Consider the following 24,292-nt stretch of genomic DNA (forward strand, 5'->3'; position numbering starts at 1 on the left):
ACGTGGCAAAAGATCGGTGCCTTCTGGGAAATGTAGTTACAGGCGAAAGTTCCCCGAAGCTCACAAAGCTTATAGCGAGTGAATAAAAAAACACAATTTCCCATAATGCAATTGGAGTGTCCACCTATGTCAGCTGACCGCTGAAAATGCTTTCGGTCTCTACAGATCAGCTGACTTGGAATCATGCTATTTCCTTGAGACCGGCAAAGTTCGCTGCAAGGGTCCGTGGGGTAAGAGGTGGAATTGTTTTTAGACAGCTGTTGCCTATTTCACCACATAACGAGTGGCCTCTGTAATGGCTTACACTTACACGGGAGATAGACGCCCCTTGACTTGAGTCGGAGACGTTTTGATTAATAGACAAAGCACTGAACTGGCAGACACTTCTTCTGGATTCCCCGGCCACTGTTTGATAAAATAAGCCTCTTACAACTTGCCCTTTCAGCTGGGTGTCAGTTGTATTCCTGTGTTGTTGTGGAGCTGGCCACGTTTGCTTCAGGACCCAGATCAGTTAACATTGCTTTGAGATAATACAGCATTCCATGGTAGTAACTAGGAATTTTTTCCAGGGGGGTGAAGGCAAAGATATTAAATAGGCTAAGCCTGTATACAATAACTAGGGGCTAAGCTGCATGGTTTGTATGAAAATCATTTATTGACAAAACTAGGTTGTCTGATTTATTAGTGTGTGTGCAACTAATACTATAATAATAACAAATGCGTAATTAATAAATGTAAAAAGATAATTGTTATATATAAATGAATCACATGACACTGCCTGTAGCACTGTTGTACTCAACACCTCAAGTACCCAGCATAGCAGAGGGTCCCAAAATCAGCTTGATTACATATATTTTGCGCCACTGTCAAAATGAACCAGTTAATAGTGCTGCTCCAGCAGAATTGGCACTGAAATCCATTTCTCAAAAGAGCAAACAGATTTTTCTATATTCAATTTTGAAATGTGACATGGGGCTAGACATATTGTCAATTTCCCTGCTGCCCCAAGTCATGTGACTTGTGCTCTGATAAACTTCAATCACTCTTTACTGCTGTACTGCAAATTGGAGTGATATCACCCCCTCCCTTCCCCCCCTCCCCCAGTAGCCAGAACAATGGGAAGGTAACCAGATAACAGCTCCCTAACACAAGATAACAGCTGCCTGGTAGATGTAAGAACAACACTCAATAGTAAAAACCCATGTCCCACTGAGACTCCTTCAGTTACATTGAGAAGGAAAAACAGCAGCCTGCCAGAAAGCATTTCTCTCCTAAAGTGCAGGCACAAGTCACATAACCAGGGACAGCTGGGAAACTGACAAATTTTTTTATATTCAATTTTGAAATCTGGCTAGACATTTTGTTTGCTCTTTTGAGAAATGGATTTCAGTGTAGAAGTCTGCTGGAGTAGCACTATTAACTGGTGCGTTTTGAAAAAAACATGTTTTCCAATGACAGTATCCCTTTAATTCCAAGAGAAGTAGATCCAGAGAAAGTAGACTAGTTGACATAACATTGCATAAGGCCCAACAGGTTCACATTACACATTATAATCACAGTGCCCTCCCAGTGTCGGACTGAAAAAAAACGGTGGGCCCTGCCGGTCCAGTCCCGGTCCTTCCCTCCCTGGCCCCTAGTGCGACTGAACGAAAAAAGTGGGGGTATTTTGCAGATCGTGGGGGGGGGGAGCCAGAGGACGCTTTGCGTCTGGGGTGGGCAGCAGGTCTGGACTGGGAGTCAAAATAAGCCCTGCCATTTCAAGTACATAGAGGCCCAACCAGCCCACTGAATAGTGACTTTCTATGGCATTGTACAGCAGCTCCTCTGGCATTTGCCAGAACCCCATAAAAGTTTTTTTTACAAAAACATTGGTGCCAGGGGCCACCTTACAAGTTAAAAAATTTGGGGCCCAAAGAATATTTTTTTAAAAGAACCTTGGCTCCAGGGCCCCCTTACAAGTTAAAAAAAAATTGGGGCCGCAGAAAATATATTTTTTTAAAAAAAACTTTGGCGCCAAGGCCCCCCTTACAAGTTAAAAAAAAAATTGGGGCCCCATAAAATATTTTTTTAAAAAAGTTGTCAGGGGCCTATAGAGTATTAAAATAAAACATTGGTGGCCAGGGGATTAAAAAAAACTCAAAAAAACCCCACATTGGTGTTGGTAGAATTGAACTCGTGGCTTCAGGACTTCAATTACAGCTGTTTTCATAACATTGGGTCTTTTCGACCGCTTCAGGACTTTAGTGTCGGCTCCTTTCGTGACTTTGTTTCTTTTCGCCGCTTCAAGACTTCAGTGTCGGGTTCTTTCGTGACTTCGGGTCTTTCTGTGGCTTCAAGACTTCGTCTGTTTGGCACTTCCGCTTTCGGCTGTTCGGGACTTCGATCAAGCGGCACCGCTTTGGAGCTGCCTTCAGGCCTGGGCCCGGGACAATTGTCCCCTCTGTCCCCCCCTGATGGCGGCCCTGAATGCCCCTATGGCCTGTCATAGCAGAGAAGTGAAAGAGATGAAGCAGGTTCTGAATAAAAGCCAAGTATTGACTAAAGTGTGACAGTGTATGCTGCAGTCACACTGTAAGTCACAACCTATAACTAGCTGTACACAGGGCGCTATGATCATAGCTCTTGTATGTGGTCTAGCTACTCCACTCTAGCTATTAATTTTTCCTCTTTGCATCTTTGTTTTTGTATGCAATGCAAGACACAGAGTGGAACACTGTTTAAGGGAACCCAGTAGCAACCATATCCTTGTTCAAGTGGCATCCTCAGTTGCACCTGCAAGCCTCTGTTTATCCAGGGCTTGTATACTAAACAAATCACAGGGTGTTATTGCAATAAATATTCTTTACCGAAAATTCATATACAAATATTTGGATAAACAATGTTTGGCAAAACAGTACATATCAAGCAAAGTAATCAAATAGTAATCAAATACCACCCAGTTAAAATGCAAGGCATACAAGGAAGCGAATACACTGGCCACAAAAAAAAAATATTCGAGAATTAAGCAGACGTTTTGTCGTAAAAGCCTTTATCAAGGGGAATTGCCTATTTAATCTGTTATCACATTTCATATTGGGATGTAGCATATGCACCTGACCCTGGCAGGCATATCTACAAACACTTATTAAAGGAAAAAATAGGTTTGTGTTTTTCTTGCCTTGTTTTTCTACTTTGTTAGTCAGGCTAATTCTCATGTGCTGTTAGGTTTATATATTATTATTAATGTTTAAGTATTTCTTTTCAGGATTGTTGCCACCTCATTTTAGATAAAGTCCTGCTGCAAATCATAAACCGAAAATGTCTCCAGAATCCAGGAAACTGCTGAATATTGTTATCTTGGGTGTAGGCTTTATGTTTATGTTCACCGCCTTCCAGACAAGTGGTAATGTAGCGGTAAGATTTCATAAAATGTTCATTATTCAACACCAATATTGTGCAGACCAGTAATAGAACACTGTGCGGGGGTCTGACTGTATTCTGCATGATTGTGTGCAGGGCCACCATCAGAAATCGCAGGGACCCATAGGTTCCTGGGCCCCCTGGGCTTCGCCCACCCCACTGTAAGCCCCACCCACAGGTCCAAAGCATTGGTGGCTAGGGTTCCACACATGTTAATAAAAAACCAAAAAAAAAAAAACAATGTTGGTCAGGCACTCCCCCACATTAAAGGGGTTGTTAACTTTTAGTATGATGTAGAGAGTGATATTCTGAGACAATTTGCAATTGGTTTTCATTTTTTATTATTGAAGGTTTTTGAGTTATTTAGCTTTTTATTCAACAGCTCTTCAATTTGCATCATAAGCAATCTGGTAACTAGGGTCCAAATTCCCCTAGCAACCATGCATTGATTGCAATAAGAGACTGATATATGAATAGGAGAGGGCCTGAATAGAAGGATCAGCAATAAAAAGTAACAATAACAATACATTGGTAGCCTTACGGAGCATTGTTTTTTTTTTAGAAGGGAGTCAGCAACGCCCATTTGAAAGGAGCAGAAGAAAAAGGCAAATAACTATAAAACTATATATAAAAAATAAATAAATAATGAAAACCAATTGAAAAGTTGCTTAGAATTGGCCGTTCTATAACATAAAAAGTTAACTTAAAGGTGAATCACCCCTTTAATAAAAAAAAAACATTGGTGGTCAGGGCCCCCCATAAAAGTAATATTGGTGGTCATGCCCCCCCATATGTTATAAAAATATTGGTGGCCAGGGCCTCCCTTACATGTTCATGTGAAAGAATTGTGACCAGTCCCATCCCGTCCCCCCCCAGAAGTTTAAAAATAAATTGGTGGCCAGGGTCCCCCCATACAATTACAGAGACCACAAAGGGTTAACTTAAGGGAGGCCCTGCCATGTTGCATTTACTTGATTAGCAGGGCTGACCTGCTGTCATTGAGCTGCCAACTTTAGAAGAGATGGAGGGAGCACAGGCAGCTGCATCTTCTTCCAGTGACAAAATTCTGTGACCAACGAGGGAAGAGAATGTTAAGTCCCAGTAAAGCTGCATGGCGATTGGATGAGCTGGAGGGGAAGTTCAAACCTCAGCTATCCAATCCCTAAGCAGCTCAACTGGGATTTAAAGGACAACGAAAGGCAAAACATAAGCATATTTCTACAATAAGTCTGGTGGACTCATTACTTACAGAACGTTTTTAAAGTTATCTCCCTGGTGTCTAGTAGAAGCAGCAGCCCTCTGTGGATATTGTAGCGTTGGACTTTGGTGACGTCACCAAATTTCCAGGCAGCTTCCTCGCTGCTGCCCGAGGCAGCCTTGAGACGCATTGGGCTCAATTGTAGAATAATCCACATGTCTCAGATGACGCGCATGCAAATCTAGCAAGGGGGCAAAATAATTTTGCAAAGCAGTCTACATTGAGGCACAAATCCACAGATTTTTCAGTTGCTTTTTACATGATAGTGGATTATTTATAAATTTATAAATTAAAGTATTTCTCCAGATACGCGCCACTAATATTTTACTCGCTTGTGCAGCTCGTGCTGCTAGTAATGAGTGCAACGTCATATGTGATACCCTCCTGGTGTCAGGGATTTATTTTTTCCGCGCATGCGCAATACGGAGGGAGAGGCAAAGGAAGCATCCAATACCTAAGCAAGATGGCTGCCGCATGAATGAGAGCAGAACATGAAGATGGAATTTATGCGATTGGATTTGCTTAGGTGAGCTACAACTATAGTGATTCAGGACATCTTTATGAGTACATCAGAGGAAGATAGCTCATGAATTTTGCCTTTCCTTCTCCTTTAAACTCTATGACCAATAAGGGAAGGGAATGGACCGAAGATACTCCCTCCCGAGTCGGCAGCTCAAGCAGGGGGGCCTGGCTAATCAAGTAAGTGCAGCATTGCCAGGCCCGGTACATCGCCTGTCCCCCCCTGATGGCGGCCCTGATCGTGTGTGTGCCATATAATCAGTGCTTCAAGAATCACTACAGAAGCCAATGCCTCTTGTTAGTTCTACATACCGGGTCCACCGCATGCTCTGTATTTTCCATAGTAATGCATTGGCTTATATCCGCCTAATATGTTGTTCCTAATTTCGTTCTTCTTGTATATACAGCAAACTGTCATCTCCAGCTTGAACAGCACCAGTTTCCACGGAAGTGGTTATACAAGGTATCTTGCAATATCAATTGAAATTAATATTGTTTTTCTATGGGAGGAATTGAGTACACATGGTACTTAGCTGTTGTGTAATTTTTAGGCACAAAAACTAGAGCTGCTCAAGGAAGCTCTTGCCTTGGGTTGAGGGTTTGAGGGTTGTGCCATCATGTGTGCTGTAATCCATTACTGTGCACCAATAATTAACAATTACATGTAGTGAAGGAGAGTTGTAGTTCAATAAGAACAATACAAAAGTCCATTTATATGTTGTCCTTTCATTTATTGTGCAAGTCCATGAGAACTTAACTTAAAGGATGTAAGCAAGTAATATGTGAAGGTTATAAAGGCATTCACTTAGGTAACCTATAAAGCAAACATTCAGGTGAATACAGACCTCACCAAAACTGTCCCTGCAACTAGTGTTTATTTCTTATTGGTAATATAAACAATAACACACATTACGCATATCACATACATGTGTGAATCCTTTCAGTGACTTCTTATGGAATATATTCTAGAATAATCACCTTGAGCAGTAATTAAATTGACAACGTACATATGGACTTTAACTATGTTGCTACCAGACAATTTGGTGACTTGCACTTTTTATTGTTTTAAAATACATAAAAAAACATAGAACAAATCACATGCCATTAAGAAGTAAGGTTTTGGTTACAAAACATTTCCGAAATTTGCATTGTAGTAGTATTTCGCTCTATACTATTGGTTGGTTTATCAGTCAACTTAAAGGGGATGTAAAGGCATAAAAATAAAATCCCATTTTAACTTTCTTTAACGAAAAAAAAAAAATCTATCTCCAATATAAACCTGACTTTATGCATTGAATTTCCCACTTTGTTTTACTTGCTCTGACTGCTGCAGATGGTCCCTAACTGCTCTGCAGGGAAACTGATCATACTTTCAAATGCCAGGGGGAAGCCCCCCCCCCCCACCTTACTTCCCAGAACTTGAGCAACTTTGTTTCCATGTAAAGCAGTTAGCAACTGTGTAGAGATTTGTATCAACAGACCCAGTGAAGTCTACATATACTGATTATTAATCAGTCTCAGCTTTATATGGCAGAAATTTTTTGACTTTGAGCATGTGCATGGTCTTGCAAAGATGTTTAACAAAGTTACAAGATGATGACCCCCTGTGGCCAACTTTGAAAACATTTGTTTAATTAGGCTTCTGTTACAGTAAGTTCAAGCTTATGTTTAGCATACAAAATACAGCATTTCTAGCATTATTCTATTTTAGACTTTAGTTCCCCTTTAATGCCTGTACCTGTACCAATACATTTAGCCATGAGCATCACATAGGCTTCTGCTATTTCTGGTAAGATTGTAAGAAAATGCATTATTCTATAAAAAGTATTTGGGGAAAAAAGTAATATTTGACTGATTCTTCCTTTCTTTATCCATCAGTATTAGAGACATGGGAATATTCCATTTAATAAAATGGTGAAGGGGAAATTACATTCACTACATTCATACATTTTTTTATACTTTCCATGAATTTACCAGACATTATCGATATATGTGTGCATATAGTACAAAACGCTTAAAGGGGTTCTTCACCTTCCAAACACTTTTTCAGTTCAGTTGTTTTCAGATTGTTCACCAGAAATAAAGACATTTTTTTCTATTGCTTTCCATGTTTTCCAAAACTAAAGTTTTAAGTTCAATGGTCCTGTAGCTGGTGTTTCAGTCTGGCAGCACCGGAGCAGATTCTGAGCTGTTACAATTTGCTGCTTTTAGTTGATACATTTCCCAGCAGCATCTGTGGAATATTACCAACTATTGTATTAATAACAGCTTCCTTTAAAAAAAATCGGAGATTCTGCAGGGCCAAATATAAGAAATTTATCAACTAATGTATCAGTTTAGAACAGTTTACAGATTTGGTAACCCCCCCCCCTTCAGAGATGCTTCAGAAAGACAGAAGAAGCTGAAAAATTAATCTCTTACCTTCCAAATTATAGAAATGGTCACAAAAAGGAAATAGAAACTAATTGAAAAAAGTTGCTTTTACTTGTCCATTAGCGCATTATTTTGTTTATGTAAATGTGTCTAGCTCCTGTATATATTAATTTAGGTTGAATTTTGTGAATTTAGCAAATGTTTAGCTTATGCTAAGTATCATGTTACCTGTTAGTACATATAAGCCTGATGAGCGTATATTTTCCCTGCAGCTTGGCCATTATATACAGTGTGTTCTCGGCCTCCAATCTCATTGCGCCTTCTGTCATTGCCGTGATTGGGTGTCAGATGTCCATGTTCCTAAGTGGACTTTTATACAGGTAAGAGGGAATTCAGAGTGAAACTGTATCTGTCATTTGTGTGCCCCATACATTCAGTTCTGAGCTTAGTATTTTTTCTTAACTTCTGTATATCTAATCCCTTTTTTATGGTTTTTAAGTTATTTGTATATATGTTGCTATTGAAATCATGGTTTGTCCCTATCTATTCTATGCCCTGATGGCTAAGACTGTTGATACAATGAAAGACAATGCAGCTGATTAAAGGAACAATAACATCAAAAAATTAAGTGTTTTAAAGTAAGGAAAATATCATGTACTTTGACCCTTGCACTGGTTTAACTGTTCTGTTTGCTTCAGAAACACTACTATAGTTTATATAAACAAGCTGCTGTGTAGCAATGGTGGAAATTGAAACAAGGCTATATGGCACAGGTTAAATATTGGATAAGAGATAACACCATTATGTTCTACAGAGCTTATCTGCTATCTGCTGTGTAACCTGAACCTGCTGCCCCCATTGCTACATAGCAGCTTATTTATAAAAACAATAGTGGTTTTTCTAAAGCAAACATAGCAGTTTTACCAGTGCAGGGCAACACTGCATTATATGTTTATTACTTTAAAAAACTTTAATTTTTTGATGTTACTGTTCTTTAACAGACCTGTTTTTGCTGGGCAACCAAGACTTTTGCAACATTGTTGAAAAAGCAACAACCAGGAGTTAAGCAAATGCTTTCAATAGCAATTGTATTTACATGTCACTTTAAAAGCACTGACATTTTTTAATTAATGTATATTGAAAAATAGCTTAGAATTATGTGTTCTTTTATTAGGCAAATTTTTATTTTGGGGTTGACCTGCCCTTTAAAGATAGGTAGTGCACGTTGCAATGGAGCTCTGTACTTACAGTCTGTCTGACCAATAGCAGGCACTAAGGCCTTGTACAGGCATGGGACCTGTTATCCAGAATGCTTGGAACCAGCCACGGACTGTGGGTTCTGGCAAATGCCAGAGGGGCTGCAATAAGGTGCCATAGAAAGTCAGTATTTAGTGGGGTGGTGGGGGCTGATTGGGCCTCTGTGTGGGCCTATTTTAATTCTCAGTCCGGACCTGCTTGGGACCTGGGGTTTTACCCCTGTCCCCTTCTGGTAAAGCTGTATTAATTGCTACATTTAGTTTCTATGACCAGCAGAGGGAGCATCTGTCACATTAAATTTCTTTTCTTTGCTGTTCCATTTTCAGTGCTTTGTAACTTCTGCCAAATTGAAATTAGGATGTTGTGCAAAGAATTATGTATGTATAAAATGTGTAGGAGGACCTGCTGCTTGAGAATAAACCAGTAGGTAAACTCCCAACTCCAGTGGAAGGAGAGCAGCCCATGAAGTGGAAGTAGGCAAAATTAGATCCATGGATCTTCAATATTTTTTTAAATACTTCTTCCCCCCAAAAATAGCTATAATCATAGGTAAGGCTTACTGCCTCTTGGCTTTCTTCAAAAAACTTCAGCTCGAATTTGATGTGCAAAGTGCCCCATAGGAGAAAGGTGACAGCTGCTTGAATTCTTTTTTTAGTGTTGGCAGCTTAAATATATGTTTCTATTTCTTCAGTTTTGGAGGTAACGATGTAAGCAAATATTTAAGCTACAAATGCTGAAAAAAAGCTTAGGTGCTTTAGGTTATTGGTAGGAAGCTGACTTCCGATTCAACACAGAGGAGTTCAAGCTGCCTTCGCTTTTCTCCTATGGAGTACTTTGAAAGTCAAATATAAACTGAAGATTTTTAAAAATCCAAGGGGAAGTAAGCCTTAGGTATTATTATAGCTGTTTTGGGGGGAATTAAGCATTATAAAAAATATTGGTGTTGCTGTTTAGTCACTTGGCAGAAATAACACCAGCACTGCCAGTTAACTCCATAGGTTCTGCATGTCTGAGTATAAACCAATAGGAAGTTTTCTTTTCTAATTCTGCCTTCTAGAGGAATAGATTATTTGTTTGAATCACTATTAATCACTATTAATGTGGATTATCCCATTTCTTTTATTTTACTACCTAGTCCAACACCTTGTAGCGTAGCAGGTGGACATGGAAGAACACACTTATTCAGTGCTGTCCAACTGGTGGCCCACGGATCTATCATGTGGCCCTGCCATTAAAGTCTGGCTGCTTTTACTGCTTACTTTTTGTAACCTTTAAATGGTTTCAGTAGTTTCAGATTAACTGACCCCTGCATTGTTCACACCTCAGTTTCAGACTGCAAGCTCTGCTGCCTGTGTGTGCCATACGTTGCCTGCCCTATGCAGCATGTGTGAAGTGACCCTGCTGGGGGTTGTTCTGGGAGTTTGTTAGCAATTTGAAATATTTGTTAGGTGGTCCCTAAGGTTTCATTATGTTATGGGGTTGACTGTACTATCTACAGAGGAGGAGGCAACTGCATATGGATTTGGATTTAAATCAGGGGTGCTCAGTGATATTTTCCATGGAACAGAATGCTTTTATGTATGTAGCTCATAAAGGGACAACATCACTAAAAGTAAACCTCGCATTAGTAAAGTATGGATATTCCTGATTTAGGGTATGTCTTAATATGACTTTACAAACTTTTTTTTTTACATGAGTGATATTCCTTCAGTTAGCACCAACCATTTGGTTTGTTGGTGTACTACCACCATTAAAGGAGACCTGTCATCTACACATAAAAAGCTGTATAATGAAAGTTCTTTGCAAATTAAACATGGAACCTAAATTTTTTTTTTTCAACTTGCAAGTTTATTGTGCATTGACATAGATTAGGCAAAGACAAATCCAAAGTCTACATGTTTACAGGTACGATAGATCTATGAAGAAAAATTATATAGAGTTATGTTGCACAATAAGGATTTATAACATCAATATAGGTATAGGCTTAGAGAAAAAATAAAGGATGAGAAAAGAAAATAGAAGAAACTTGTACATGGAATATACAGTGATCGCAAATCTGAGTCCTAATTAATCAGAAAGTGAAAACTAGTTGAGTGTTTAAGTTAGGAATGCATTGGGTCCCATATTGTGCACACTTGATTTTGATTTCTGGTGATACTGCTGTCATTCTCTCCATGCTCTCTCTGGCATTTTGCTGAAGAATGAGGTGTTGCATGTTTGGGGTTATAGGTTACTTCCAAGTTTTTGCAATTATAGTGGCGGCTGAGTTGAATATGTGAAACAATAATTTTTTGTTCAGGCCAACAATGTTGTCCGGGTATAATTGTAAGAGAGCTATTTGTGGTTGGCAGGGAAGTGAAAAACCCAAAAGCTGTTGAAGCAGATCAAATATTTTTGTCCAGAACGGTTGTACTATGGGGCATGACCACCACATGTGTATAAGAGAAACAATTTGTCCACATTGCCTCCAACATTGTGGGGAATATTGGGGGTTCATGGTTGCTATACGCTTTGGGGTAAGGTACCATCTATGCATAATTTTAGTATGCGTTTCTATATGCTTTGTGCAACTATTAGCTGCCTTAGGTGGTGATAGGATTTGTTGTCATTGACGTGGGGAGAACTGGAGTTGGAGGTCATCTTCCCATTTCTGCATATATGGGAATTTAAAATCTTCTGACCCCATTGTAGCAATCCGAGATAATGGCTTTACAGTTCCATGCTTTACCACAAAGACGTTCCATCTCAGTACTGTAATATACTATTTGTAGCTTCAGATTTCAGATGGGTTATTTGGAGGTGTGTATAATGTTGTGAGCGTGGTAACTCAAAGCTTTCCAAGTAAAAGCTGTCCAATATTAATTATCCCGCTACGGTTCCAGTCATGGAGATTAATGTTCGGGATTAGGTATTTCAGTGTTGCAATAGGAGTTAAGGTTGATGGAAAAGTTTTTACATTGAGCTTTTTAGCTAGTGTATTCCATAAGTTCAGTGAAAGTTGTGTTGTTGGTAACAAGGTTGTATTTAATGGTCTGCTACGTTTATGAAGCCAAAATAGCTGAAGCAAGTTTCCATCCCTAGCAAAAGCTGTTTCAAGATCAACCCAGTTTCTTATACCCGGGGGGGGGGGGAAATGTAGACGAACTACCGTTTCCGGTATTTTTGCAAAATAATAAATTTTTATATTTGGGATTCCCAACCCTCCGGAACACTTTCCATTCAGCACCTCCTAGATGTCACTGCTTTTCGCACATAATCGTGTAGGGCACTGCACATGGGTATTAGGTCTCCCATTCTGGTGCATACACAAGATTTTACACAAGTTGTCTTAATAACCACAAAATGGTGCCTGCTTTCTTGCTGTGATTGTATAATTCCAAGACTGAAAGTAACACAATTTAAATAATAAATATAGTGTAAGTAAAGTTTATTTTGCTCAACTATTTTGATAGAGAATTTGGAATTATTTCTTACAGTGACAGGTCCCCTTTAATGTGATATTAAATGGTCTAAAGCAGGGATCCCCAGTCTTTTTTTTACCCGTGAGCCTCATTAAAATGTAAAAAAAAGTTGGGGAGCAACCCAAGCATGAAAAAAAATTCCTGGGGTGCCAAATAACAGCTGTGATTGGCTATTGGTAGCTCCTAATATAGACTCTGTTTGGCAGTAAACATGGTTTTTATGTAACCAAAACTGTCCTCCAAGCCAGGAATTCAAAAATAAGCACCTGCTTTGTGGCCCCAGGGAGCAACATCCAAGGGGTTGGGGAGCAACATGTTGCTCACGAGCCACTGGTTGGGGACCACTGGTCTAAAGCGCTTGTGATAACATGGATGTGGGTCAAAAATCAGGGTAATCAACACTTGCTTCCATTATGGTCCCTACGCCATGTAGACCAGAAAACAATCCATCCCTCAATACCAAAGATTGTTGGACAGCACTACTCTAATTCATTCATATTGTTTCAGTATGCATCATATTAAAAGTGTGATAATTGATATTAAAATTATTGAAAGATGAGCTTGTCCTTTTAAGCATTGTATACCTTGGTCACTCATGTGTGTCTTTCTCTTCCAGCGCCTACATTGCTATGTTTATTCAGCCTTATACCTGGTCTTTTTACACTTTATCCGTTTTGATTGGAATTGCAGCTGCTGGTGAGATTTACATTCTTTTGGAAACACATTTGTTTATCGCTTTTTCATCTCTTGTTGTAACTTCTCAGACTAGGTAGAAAATGCCAGTTTTCCTCAAGGCTTTTAAGCTGGCTTCTACTACAGGGGCCAGAACCCATAGAAAAGAAATAGAATGGTGCATAATCTATCTGCTGTTGAACTACATGTTTTCTGCCTCGTTCAGTTCTCTGGACTGCCCAAGGATCCTGTCTCACTATTAATTCTGATGACAGAACCATTGGAAGGCATAGTGGCATATTTTGGGCTCTCTTGCAATTCAGGTTAGTGCTCCCTTCGCCCCCTGTTTGTGAATCCATGCAAGAAAACAGGGAAAAAAACTGTCTTTTTCTTCTAATCCCCAACAGCATGCTGTTTGGAAACCTCTACATCTATCTGGCTTGGAAAGGAGAGATAAGTATTTCTGGTATGTACCCCAAGTGACCCAATCATTTTCTAGTACTAATATGCTAAATGTAGAATTGGAGCTGCTGGAGTTGTCTTAATATGTCACTGCTCTTTCCCCCTTTAATTAGATAAGGATCGCAGGACGGTGTTTATAGCTCTGACGGTGATTAGCTTGGTGGGGTCAGTGCTGTTCTTTCTCATCAGAACACCAGATTCTGATACTGCACAAGAGGATGACGCCTTTGATTCTGTAACTGATACAGAAGGGGATATGTAAGTGTTTCTTATCTCAGATGTAGCCCATTGCTTATGCTTGCTATATTGATACATATTGTACTGATGGAAGACCAAACAGGCACTCATCCTCCTGACAAAACCACTCCTGTCTCACTGTGAAGTGGAGGCAACTATTGGAATTAGGTATTTAGCCCCATTGTGCCCCCCATAACAATTACTGGCTCTGAGGTTCAGTGCAATTAACAAAATCCTGTATCTTTGACCTTGTCATAAAGTACTCTTCAAACCACTCATTACCCTCTTCACATACACTTAAGCTGACCATTCAGACATTCAGATTTTATTCCTAGAACTACAAACATTCGAATATCGATCGTTTGTTTCATTGCCACAATATATAACTAACCATTCTGTTTTAAATGGTAGGATCAAATAGGAAAAATAACAAATCAGACGATTTTCTTGTCATTAATTTACAGACCACAATCGTATGAAAGTTATGTCCCAGAAATAGTAGCGACAGTCACCCATGGATAATGTCAGATAGTCAATACATGAAAAGATATTATCGTTAGTGGACTGAAATTTCTGTTTTGATAAGCATATTGTCATCGAGTTTGACATTTCTACACTATATGGGTCCCAGAACTCTTGGGGACCCATACAATCTGAGCCAGTTCAGGAAGATGGCACAACATCTGCCAGTGTATGTATGGAATGAGCCAACTGTTTTGATTAAATCCTACCGCTTCTATGCCCTCCCCCTTTTAATTTTTTAATGAAATACGTTCAGAATCACGGGCACAGCGCCTCAGTCTAAGAATGGAGAGTAGCCCTGTATTTCATTCTGCCCCCAGTTTGAATTCATGCCCGTAGCTTCCCAATATCTTGAAGAATATATTGCTTTTGGCTCAAGTTCTATTGCACTACAGAACAGGCCAAGAGATCTTTTTAACTAAAAAAATATTAGATATTGTCAATAATGTGGATTTTGCATTTCATTAGCCAATGCTGACACAGCGAGATTGCCCAAAATCTAATTAGGGGTACTATTTTTAATAGAAAAACACTATTTTATGTAAAAAGGCAATATCATTTTTAATTACAATACCATGGAGCCAGTGGACTTGTGTCCTGTAGGCCTTACAGCCACACAGGCTGAGCAAGAAATCCCTGTACTAAAGGGTGTAACACTGAAGTGTCACTCTCCATACCACGTGATTTTCTGCTGATTGATGCTTAATACATTTCGTACACATTTTCTTCCAGGTGTCTTTAGTGTAGGGAGACTGTAGAGATTTCAGTAAACGAGGGGGTGCTGTTTATTCACAAACATGGTGCCTTTCGGTAAAACTAAAGGGTAGGCCAGTCCTATGAAATCCAATCTTCTGTCCCGCAGACTGAACGGATGGATTTCCTGTGATACTGAGTGGCCATGCAGCCTATGCTCTTATAGGCCTTAATAAATAGAAGCTGTCACCAAAGACAGGCTGATGCTGTCCGCATGCTGACTGGTGTGATATTGGGCAACCTGCAGTTCAGTTGATGAGATCACTGTGTTAAATTATGACCCAGTCCTGTGTCAGGTTGACCAGTAAAATGATTATCTATGCCCAACATAGTTTTGCATTTTGTTGTTTTATTTCTGATTGGTATCAGTTAAAATAGAGAGTGCTGACTCAGGCAACCAGACAGCCTATTAAATCTCAGACTGGAAAAATTCTGCATGATATCTAAAAGTAATCTTTTATGGAAATATTGTCAGCTTGGGCAGCCTGTTCTCATAACTTGTTCCCTCCATTTTTCCTGGACATCAATGTTGGTATTATTCTTGTATCTTCAATTTCTCCTCATTCTTAAAAGAAACTTCTATTCTTGCAACTGTGCTAATATCTGCATCTAATCACACTTCTGTTATTGTTCCTAACCAGGTCTTCTGAAGGGTGTTTATCAAAAGCCATGGATGCTTTCAGTGAGTATACTCATGCATTGTATGTAGTTCTTTGATTTACAATATCTGTTTGTTTTTTACCTTTTCTTCTTGTCTTCCTTCTGTAGGAAAGTCCCTGAAGTTGTTCATTACTAAAGAGATGCTCCTTTTAAGCATACTGGTGGCATACACAGGTAATGTAAACATGGCACACAAACATTTGGCTAGGGGATCTGGTTCTCTTATAAATATAGGGACACGTAGTAAAATAGTTCAAATAAGCCCTTACACCCGTCAGCCTCTAGCTTAGACATGTCAAATGCTGTCTGATGCATTAATTTGATTGAATCAAGTATGCAGTGTACCCTAGTACTAGTTTTATTCAATTGTGTTGTAAACCAATATTTCCCTTCTGAAATGTAGGATGTAGGGCGTAATGTCCCTCTCACATGAACCTGCAAAATGCCAGGGTAATAAAATTGCCCATGTAGAAAATGACAAAAAGATGGAGCTAGTATGCAATTGTTTGATCACATGATGGTTGTGGGATGGGATTGTGGACCTTAAAAGGCCTCACTCAGTGTGTTGTAACTGCACCAGAAGAAGGACCCTAGAGGTCCGAAACATGTAGTGCTAATATGCATCTTGAATAAACGTCTTCACTGCTTCACTAAATCAGCTCTCCAGTGAAATCCTAATTTTCTACATGATACCTGTTCTCTGGATGTGGCAAAACCAGATCACTGTTGGATTGGGCTGTTACTGATACATACGGTTTGTGGCAACAAGTTATTTGTGTTTTGGACATAATAAAATTGCCCCTTGACTCTAATTAAAAGAATGTATTACGGTAGCTAGAGTGGTGTTGGATTTGCATGTTTAGTAGTCTAAATTTTGAGAAATACAAACGCCCATCCATTCTGATCTGCATTCTGCTACTCCTTTCTGCTACTTTCTCAGTCTGAACACTCCAGTGCCTCACGCATTTAAAGGGGAATTAAGTTTAGACTGAAGTCTAAAATAGAATAATGCTAGAAATGCTGTATTTTGTATAGTAACATGAACTTACTGCACCAGAAGCCTAATTAAACAAATCATTTATGCTTTCAAAGTTGGGCCACAGTGGGTCTTGTAACTTTGTTAAACATCTTTGCAAGACCATGCTCAGTGTGGTCTGGGCTTCAGTTGGGAGGCCAAGCTTAGGGGTCGTCATAAATGATCAAAACAGCACAAGTCAAATATTATCTGCCATAGAAGCTGATACAGCAAGACTGAATAATAATCAGAATATGCAGACTGCACTGGGTCTGTGGATACAAATCTCTACACGGTCGCCGGCTGCTTTACAGGAAAACAAACAAAGGTTTTTGAGTTCTGGGAGGTAAGGTGGGGGGGGCACGGCACCCCCCTGCTGTTTGAAAGTATGGTTGTTTCCCTGCAGAGTAGCTAGGGACAAACTGAAGTTTCCTATCCACAGCAGTCAGAACAAGTAAATGAAGGTGGAATTTCACTGCATGCAGTCAGGTTTATTATAAAAATGGTACACATTTTTTAATCAAAGTATATTGGAGATAGGTTTTGTTTTCATTAAAGAAAGTTAAAATGGGATTTTATTTTTTTGCCTTTATATCCCCTTTAACAATATCACGAGACAGCAGGGGTTTGCAGTCTTGCAGTACCTGAATGGTCTGCTTTGATCCCATTCTAATGTTGGTTAGAAATTGATGTTGGGACTGCACCGCTGGTAAGAAGAACTGAGATTATTGCCCTGGAAAGAGCCTTTATACATTACAACTTTCCAGTGACAGGTGATAATAAGATTGTGGCCAGCCTTCCAGAGAGTGACTGCATAAGCAAGTCTGAAACAACAGTAACAGCTATAGCACACAATGTATTTCTTTGCTAGGGAAGAAAAGACCAATACAGGCCAAAACCACCCCTTTTTGTGCATTAATTTGCCCCTTACTGCGAACAGAGGGAGAGATTTGTGACCAGATTCCACCCTGTACATGAAGTTAATGGAGAATAACTATTTAATGAAGTGTTCCTTGAAAACAACATCCTTGGTATTCTTCTTTTGTTAGCCCTTAGATTTTGAAATCATCTGCTATTCTGCTGGTCATTGTCTAGGTAGAGGGTCCCCAACCTTTTCTACCCTTGAGCCACATTCAAATGTAAAAAGAGTTTCGGAGCAACACAAGCGTGAAAAGAGTTCCTGGGGATGACAAATAAGGGCTTTTATTGGTTATTTGATAGCCTCTATGTGGACTGACAGCCTACAGGAGGCTCTGTTTGGCTGTACAGGTATAGGACCCATTTTTCAGAATGCTCGGGATTTGGGACTTTCCGGATTACGGGTCTTTCTGTAATTTGGATCTTCATACCTTAAGTCTACTAGAAAATCATGTAAACATTGAATAAACCTAATAGTCTGGATTTGCTTCCAATAAGGATTTAGTCTATCTTAGTTGGGATCAAGTACAAGTTATTGTTTTATTATTACAGAGAAAAAGGAAATAATTTTTAAAAATTTGGATTATTTGATTATAATGGAGTCTATGGGAGACGACCTTTCTGCAATTCGGAACTTTCTGGATAACGGGTTTCCGGATAACGGATCCTATACCAGTACACCTATTTTTATGTAACAAAAACTTGCCTCTAAAAATGAGTGCCTGCTTTAAGGCCATTGGGAGTAATATGGGTTTGGGAGCAAAATGTTGCTCATGAACCACTGGTTGGGGAACACTGGTCTAGGCACAAGGCACCTCAGGAGGCAGGGCTTTGATTATCACCTTCTACAGGCCAAACCCTGGCATCAAAGGATCACAACAAAAAATAATAAAATGCGCTAATGATTTCTTCAGCAACAGCAGGTAAAGATTAGTCATTGCCTTAAAGAAAAGGTAGAAATCAGTCCAAAAAATAATAAAATGCGCTAATGATTTCTTCAGCAACAGCAGGTAAAGATTAGTGATTGCCTTAAAGAAAAGGTAGAAATCAGTCCAAAAAATAATAAAATGCGCTAATGATTTCTTCAGCAACAGCAGGTAAAGATTAGTGATTGCCTTAAAGAAAAGGTAGAAATCAGTCCAACAGAAAAGGGGGTGGCACATCACTTGCTGCAAATGACAGTCTTAAAATTCATTATCCTCCCTTCATCTTGAGAAGACAGATTTATGTATTATTTCTTATATTTTCACATATGACAAATATCAGCTCTTCTCCCCTCACAGAGCTTCTTGGTGCTGATGATACCCTTGTTTTTTTTTTCTGTCTGCTGTGCATTCATGACAAATTGGCTTATGCTCTTTGTATTAGCTGTGTGTGAATCACATAATGGGAATAGTGCTGGGTATTCACTCATCTGTGTTTCCATATATCCAGCACAAACATTCATCCTGCAGCCTGTGGTTAATTTAACATTAGATATATAAGTGCTCTTTAGCGCTGTGACCTTATAACCTCAATCCTGTGGTTGTCAGACTTTTTATGATCAAGGCTATCCTTGCAGGTTTAACCTTTGCTTAGGGCTGCCGTTACCATAACAAGATATATAGAAATATTGGGGGTAACGGTCACACTGCTATAGTTCCAGGGGTACCCATTACACAAATAAGCACTCACCCCAAAATCTCACCCTAACTGGCCTTCAGGGTGGGACCCCTTGGCTTATAACAAGGTTATAGATATATAGAAACTTTGGGGTAACAGTCACCCTAACTACTAACCTAACTGTCCCACTACCTTCAGTCTTGGGGGATAGATATAAATGATTGATATGCATACATTTAATGCCAAAATTTACAATTTGTTTTCATTCAACTTTTCATCCTAGGCCTAGAGCTGACGTTTTATTCTGGTGTGTATGGAACTTGTATAGGCTCCATGAACATCTTTGGAGCTGACGCCAAGAGCCTCATTGGTCTTTCAGGGATATTTATTGGCCTGGGAGAAGTTTTGGGTATGTTTTCTTTTCCTTGAATATTAATATTTCCTGAAACAACTGCACACAGTATTCCGCATCTATGATGCTATGATGTAGTTTCTGGGTTAGAGTTTACACTTATGTACAACATAATATATACTGTATGTATATATGTACAAATGATTCATTCTCTTGTATAGTCTTATCTTTAACTAGTGTAAAGGGTAAGGACAAATGCAAAGATTTGGGGAGATTTAGTCGCCCGGCAATAAGTCGCCTCTTCTTTGGGGCGACTAATCTCCCTGAACTGCCTCCTGACGGCTAGAATGTAAATCACCGGCGGGATGGCACTCAAAGTGATTCGTTTTTTTGAAGTTTCCTCATGAGGCAACTTTGTTCGACTTTGGAAAATGAATTGCACCGATTGCCATCCTGCCGACGATTCACATTCTAGCTGGCGGGAGGCCGTTTGTTGTAGATTAATTGCCCCGAAGAAGAGGAGATTTGTCGCTTAGCAACTAATCTCCCCGACTCTGAGCTTGTGTCTCTGCCCTAATGCATGAGAGTATAAATCAGAATGCACATAGAATCGTAGACTGCCAGACAGAGGCACAGGAAGCAATAGAGAGGGTGGATACAGGCCTAGCCATAATGACCCATATGATGTCGGGGGCAGGCTGTGGTTCACATAATCTCAGAAGAGAGGCACTGTGGAAAAAAAGACTCTGACAAGGGCATATAAAGGGACTGCAGGTCAGGAGATCGGGTTCAGCAGCATGAGATTGAGTGAGAGAAGGCCATGGTGCAGTGAGCAACAAGCAGAGAGAAGCGCCACAGCAAGACACAAAAGCAGCCAGTGTTGGTGGCAGATCTGAATGGAGTGCAAAAAGCTGCATCATTTCAATAAAGAGCTGCATGCATTTGGCAGTATTCGTAGAAGGTGGGAGTTACATGTAGGCCCCTAACTTGTGCATTGTTTAGTTTAAGGTGCTGATTCTGGCTGCGTTGAAGTTGACGTTGTTATACTCCTTGTTATGCCACATCTCACTATATTCTTAATTATTCAGTTACCGCTTTGGTTTCACTTTCGGAGATTAAAATCTGTTTCTTTGACTTATTGTTTTCTGGTGTGTCACTGTTCTTATTTTACAGGCGGGGGGCTCTTTGGGTTGCTTGGAAAGAACAATTACTTTGGTCGTAATCCTGTGGTCATCCTAGGAGTGGTTGTTCACTTTCTGGCTTTCTACTTGATATACCTCTATATGCCTAGCGATGCCCCCATTGCTTCTCGAGATGGAACTGACCTCCAGGCATTTATAAATCCCAGGTATCCAAACCTCTGTGCAACATCCCCTTTATCCAATTCCAGTTCCAAGTTTTCCTTACATTGAGATAGTACTGACACTTGCTACTCTCTGGAATCCATTTTACCTGCTTTCCTCTCATATGCATGATTTAATCTTCTCTTGTTTCTTACACCCATGTGTGCCTCCAGGTATCCTCCAGATCATCAGCTATCTTACTTGCTCCCTAACATGCTGCTTCTTACCTGCACTGAAACATTCCCTTAAATCCCACATTTCAGATATGTCTAACTTGATTTTCCAGCCACCTTCAACTTCACCTCTATTCCAGCACTGTTGGCAGGGCCATATTTTCTATAAAGGCAACTAAGGACATGTGCCTATAGGGTGGACCTTATGGTGTATAGAAAAAAAAATCCAGTTTACTTGTGTAACCAATCACTGAGTGCCTCTTAATTAGCCCTTTTGGCTAAGTTATCATCTGCTAGTAAGTTATCATCTGCTAGTGTTTAAACACATCTTCTGCAGTTTAAATCAGCTTGCAAATATTTTCCAAATAGCTACAGCTTATTTATAGACATAAAAATGTGGATTTGTGTAACACCCCTGGTCCAACCAATCAATTGAAATTCTATCTCCTTGATTATAATTGGGGTCAGACACACATCATTATAAGGATTAATTTAACTCAGATTTAGAAAGAAAGAACCCCAATAATATCAGGTTTTAATTAAAAGCCGGTTAGTCCTCAGGACTTGTTCAATCAAATTAACGCGCAGTGCAATTAATTAGAAATTCATTAAATTAATAAAAAAGAAAAATGAATTCCCAAACTTTCTGTGATTCCCACTTAATCAATTGATTGTTTTTTGTACTATAGTTAATTGTGTGGTAAGTATGCTTAATAGCTAATAAAAAGTGCAGTGCAATAAATAATCACTTAATTAAATTCACTTAAATAGATTCACAATTCATAGTACTAAATTTAAAAGTCAATTAATAACCGGTAAATTGATTTATGAATAAATTATTTAGATCAACTGCTTGCAGGACATGAATTGATAGATAGGAAAATGAAATAAATAGAGGTGGAGTTGTCCCATGTTCTACTGCCTGATTTTTTTGCTATCCCTGGGACACCACAAAGCTTGGCTGACTCTTTGAAGCTTTCAAATGGGCGTCGCCGACTCCCTTCTAAAAAAACAAATGCTCTGTAAAGCTGCAAATGTATTGTTATTGTTACTTCTCTTATTCAAATCAATGCATGGTTGCTAGGATAATTGGGATCCTAAATGAATAACATCCATTTATCAAGTCATTGTCTTAACAATCAGAATAACCAGAAGTTCCCAGTAGGGTGATGTAATGGACCTGTTTGTGGACTTCCCCTGGTGCACACAAGGCAGTCAATGCAAACTGGCAGGCAAAAGTCCACAACAAAGAACTGAAGGGGTTAAACAGGCTCCAAGTCCATGTAATGGGGCAAGGCAGAATACAAGCAGACCAGAAATAGGATTTAATACAGCAGACAGTCATGGAAGGAGGGCTTGTCATGGGCAGAATGACCTCAACAAATTGGCAATATCATATGAGTGCTTTCTACCCATACACAGGCACATTGTTTACTGGGAAGGGTTGACAATACATAGGCACTGTCCCTTGATTATTTCTGTTCAGAACTAACCTTTCTTATTGCAGCAAAACCTTAGCCCTGGCCTGCAGTTTTCTGCTGGGATTGGGAGACAGCTGCTACAACACTCAAATGCTGAGCATTCTGGGATCCCTCTACCCCGATAACAGTGCCCCTGCCTTTGCAGTCTTCAAGTTTGTCCAGGTAAGGCCCATTTCAGTCAGTTCTGTATGGTTTTTGCCATAAATGCAATGCAATAAATATCTGTACCTTATGCAAGCTTCTGCTTGGTTTAAAAGGGACACCACCAAAAACTGCTTTCTGCCCATTATTATCATCATCAATTACTTGAGTACTAAAGTGTAAATGCGGGCAGTGGTGAGAGCTCTGTCCTTGTGGAACAATTCTAGCTCCTATCTAACCAATGCTTTTGTTTGCCGAGCTGCTTAAACTTTCACCCTGTGAACCAATGTAATCAGCAAGTCAAGCACATTTGGCGATTTATTCTGATTAGCCCTTCTGCTAATGATTTTGAACTGCACATATTTATAGGTTGTCGGGGTTCAGAGCACAGATGCACAGGAATTAACTATATCAGTAACACTCTCCTCTTTTTGTTCCCCCTTTGTTTCCTAGTCCGTCAGCGCAGCTGTGGCATTCTTCTACAGCAACTACCTCCTTCTGCACTGGCAGCTGTTGATCCTGGTGATATTTGGCTTCTTTGGCACAATATCTTTTTTCTTTGTTGAATGGGGACTGGCACAGAGATCCCTGTATAACAGCATGTGATGTTAACCATTGCACTCCTGCCTGCCATCAATAGCAAACCTGGCAACCAGTTCTGTGCCACTTGCCAGGGATACCCCTGGTATTAAGCTGTGACATTTTTCTATGCAGCACCCTTAACCCACCATAGTGATGCAGTGCAAAGTGTGGCAGCTTTCATTGTTAAGATGCTGTTGAAGACCTGCAAACATGACAGCTGCTGATATGTCTGCCAACACTGCTACCAACTGCAATTAGGGTTAGGGCTGTTATTAAATGGACTCGTCCAGTTCCACTGGGCAAAACTATATTTTAAAGGGATGCTGTTAGTGTTTGTGCTGCCACATTGTTCATTTTTATTCATAAATCTGTTTTTGTTCAGAAAGGGAAGGATTTTTTTAAGCACTGCCTTTGCACAGTTTTTTGTTTTTTTTTTAAATATATATTGGGCGCTTTTGTTTAGTTCAGTATTTACACCTCTATTCCAAGCCTAGAATTGATTCAGGTGCCAAAGTAGTAGGCCGGTTCTACAAAACACTCCAGTTGCCAGAGTTGTTCTCTGCAACATTCTAAAGTGCTTGATAATTAGTCCCTGGTTTATTGCTGACTGCTTACACTCAGGGCTGCATAGAAACCAATGCTTTGTTTGTTTTACAATTTTATGTTTGGGTGGGCAATGCCCCCATTCTCTGACAAGCCGAAATATGCGCCAACAAAAAGGGCATTATGGCTGCTGCTGCTCTAAAGACCGCAAGAGTTTACCTTTTGAATATTACAGGTATAGCTTCAATTGTGACTTCAAATAACCTAATTATTTTTCCTTTTCCTTTTTATTATCTTATCAACCCTCCTGCTGTTAAGGAGTAAAATCAGTACTTTTCAAGTTGACAGTAAAAAGAAAACTGATGCCAGCTCCTGCTTACTTCATTGAGGGCCTCGGTAAATTGAATTACTTTAGGCAGGTAAAGTAAAATATCATTGGGATATAGCATGTGTTTCTCTGGATGAGACACTCAAGTGCTATTTTAGTCCTGAAAAAAAGAACTTTGTTAATAAAAAATGTTTATTTCTATATATATATATATATATATATATATATATATATATATATA

At 39.5% G+C, this 24,292-nt stretch overlaps 1 protein-coding gene across 3 annotated transcripts; it reads left to right on the forward strand.

Annotated features, from left to right (window-relative positions):
* mfsd11.L (major facilitator superfamily domain containing 11 L homeolog) lies at window positions 1-24,091 on the forward strand. 3 transcript variants are annotated; one of them, XM_018235382.2, is made up of 14 exons: window positions 1-230; window positions 3,245-3,393; window positions 5,584-5,639; window positions 7,822-7,929; window positions 12,884-12,963; window positions 13,166-13,262; window positions 13,347-13,405; window positions 13,515-13,659; window positions 15,555-15,595; window positions 15,682-15,747; window positions 19,392-19,517; window positions 20,634-20,808; window positions 22,484-22,619; window positions 23,052-24,091. In XM_018235382.2, the coding sequence occupies exons 2-14, from the start codon at window positions 3,298-3,300 to the stop codon at window positions 23,202-23,204; spliced, it is 1,338 nt and encodes a 445-aa protein (XP_018090871.1). In that variant the 5' UTR covers window positions 1-230; window positions 3,245-3,297; the 3' UTR covers window positions 23,205-24,091. The 3 variants fall into 3 exon arrangements, with proteins under 3 accessions (XP_018090871.1, XP_018090872.1, XP_041432138.1); XM_018235383.2 differs by lacking the exon at window positions 1-230 and adding an exon at window positions 241-545; XM_041576204.1 differs by lacking the exon at window positions 1-230 and adding an exon at window positions 2,136-2,571.
* The last annotated feature ends 201 nt before the right edge of the window (window positions 24,092-24,292 follow it).

The sequence above is a fragment of the Xenopus laevis genome, chromosome 9_10L (genome assembly GCF_017654675.1).
Source record: "Xenopus laevis strain J_2021 chromosome 9_10L, Xenopus_laevis_v10.1, whole genome shotgun sequence".
Taxonomy (NCBI): domain Eukaryota; kingdom Metazoa; phylum Chordata; class Amphibia; order Anura; family Pipidae; genus Xenopus; species Xenopus laevis.

Coding starts and splice junctions, on each gene's coding strand:
- mfsd11.L (XM_018235382.2), top strand. CDS start 3,298: ATGTCTCCAGAATCCAGGAAACTGCTGAATATTGTTATCTTGGGTGTA. Junction 5,640..7,821: donor CACGGAAGTGGTTATACAAG/GTATCTTGCAAT, acceptor TTTTCCCTGCAG/CTTGGCCATTATATACAGTG. Junction 7,930..12,883: donor CTAAGTGGACTTTTATACAG/GTAAGAGGGAAT, acceptor TTTCTCTTCCAG/CGCCTACATTGCTATGTTTA.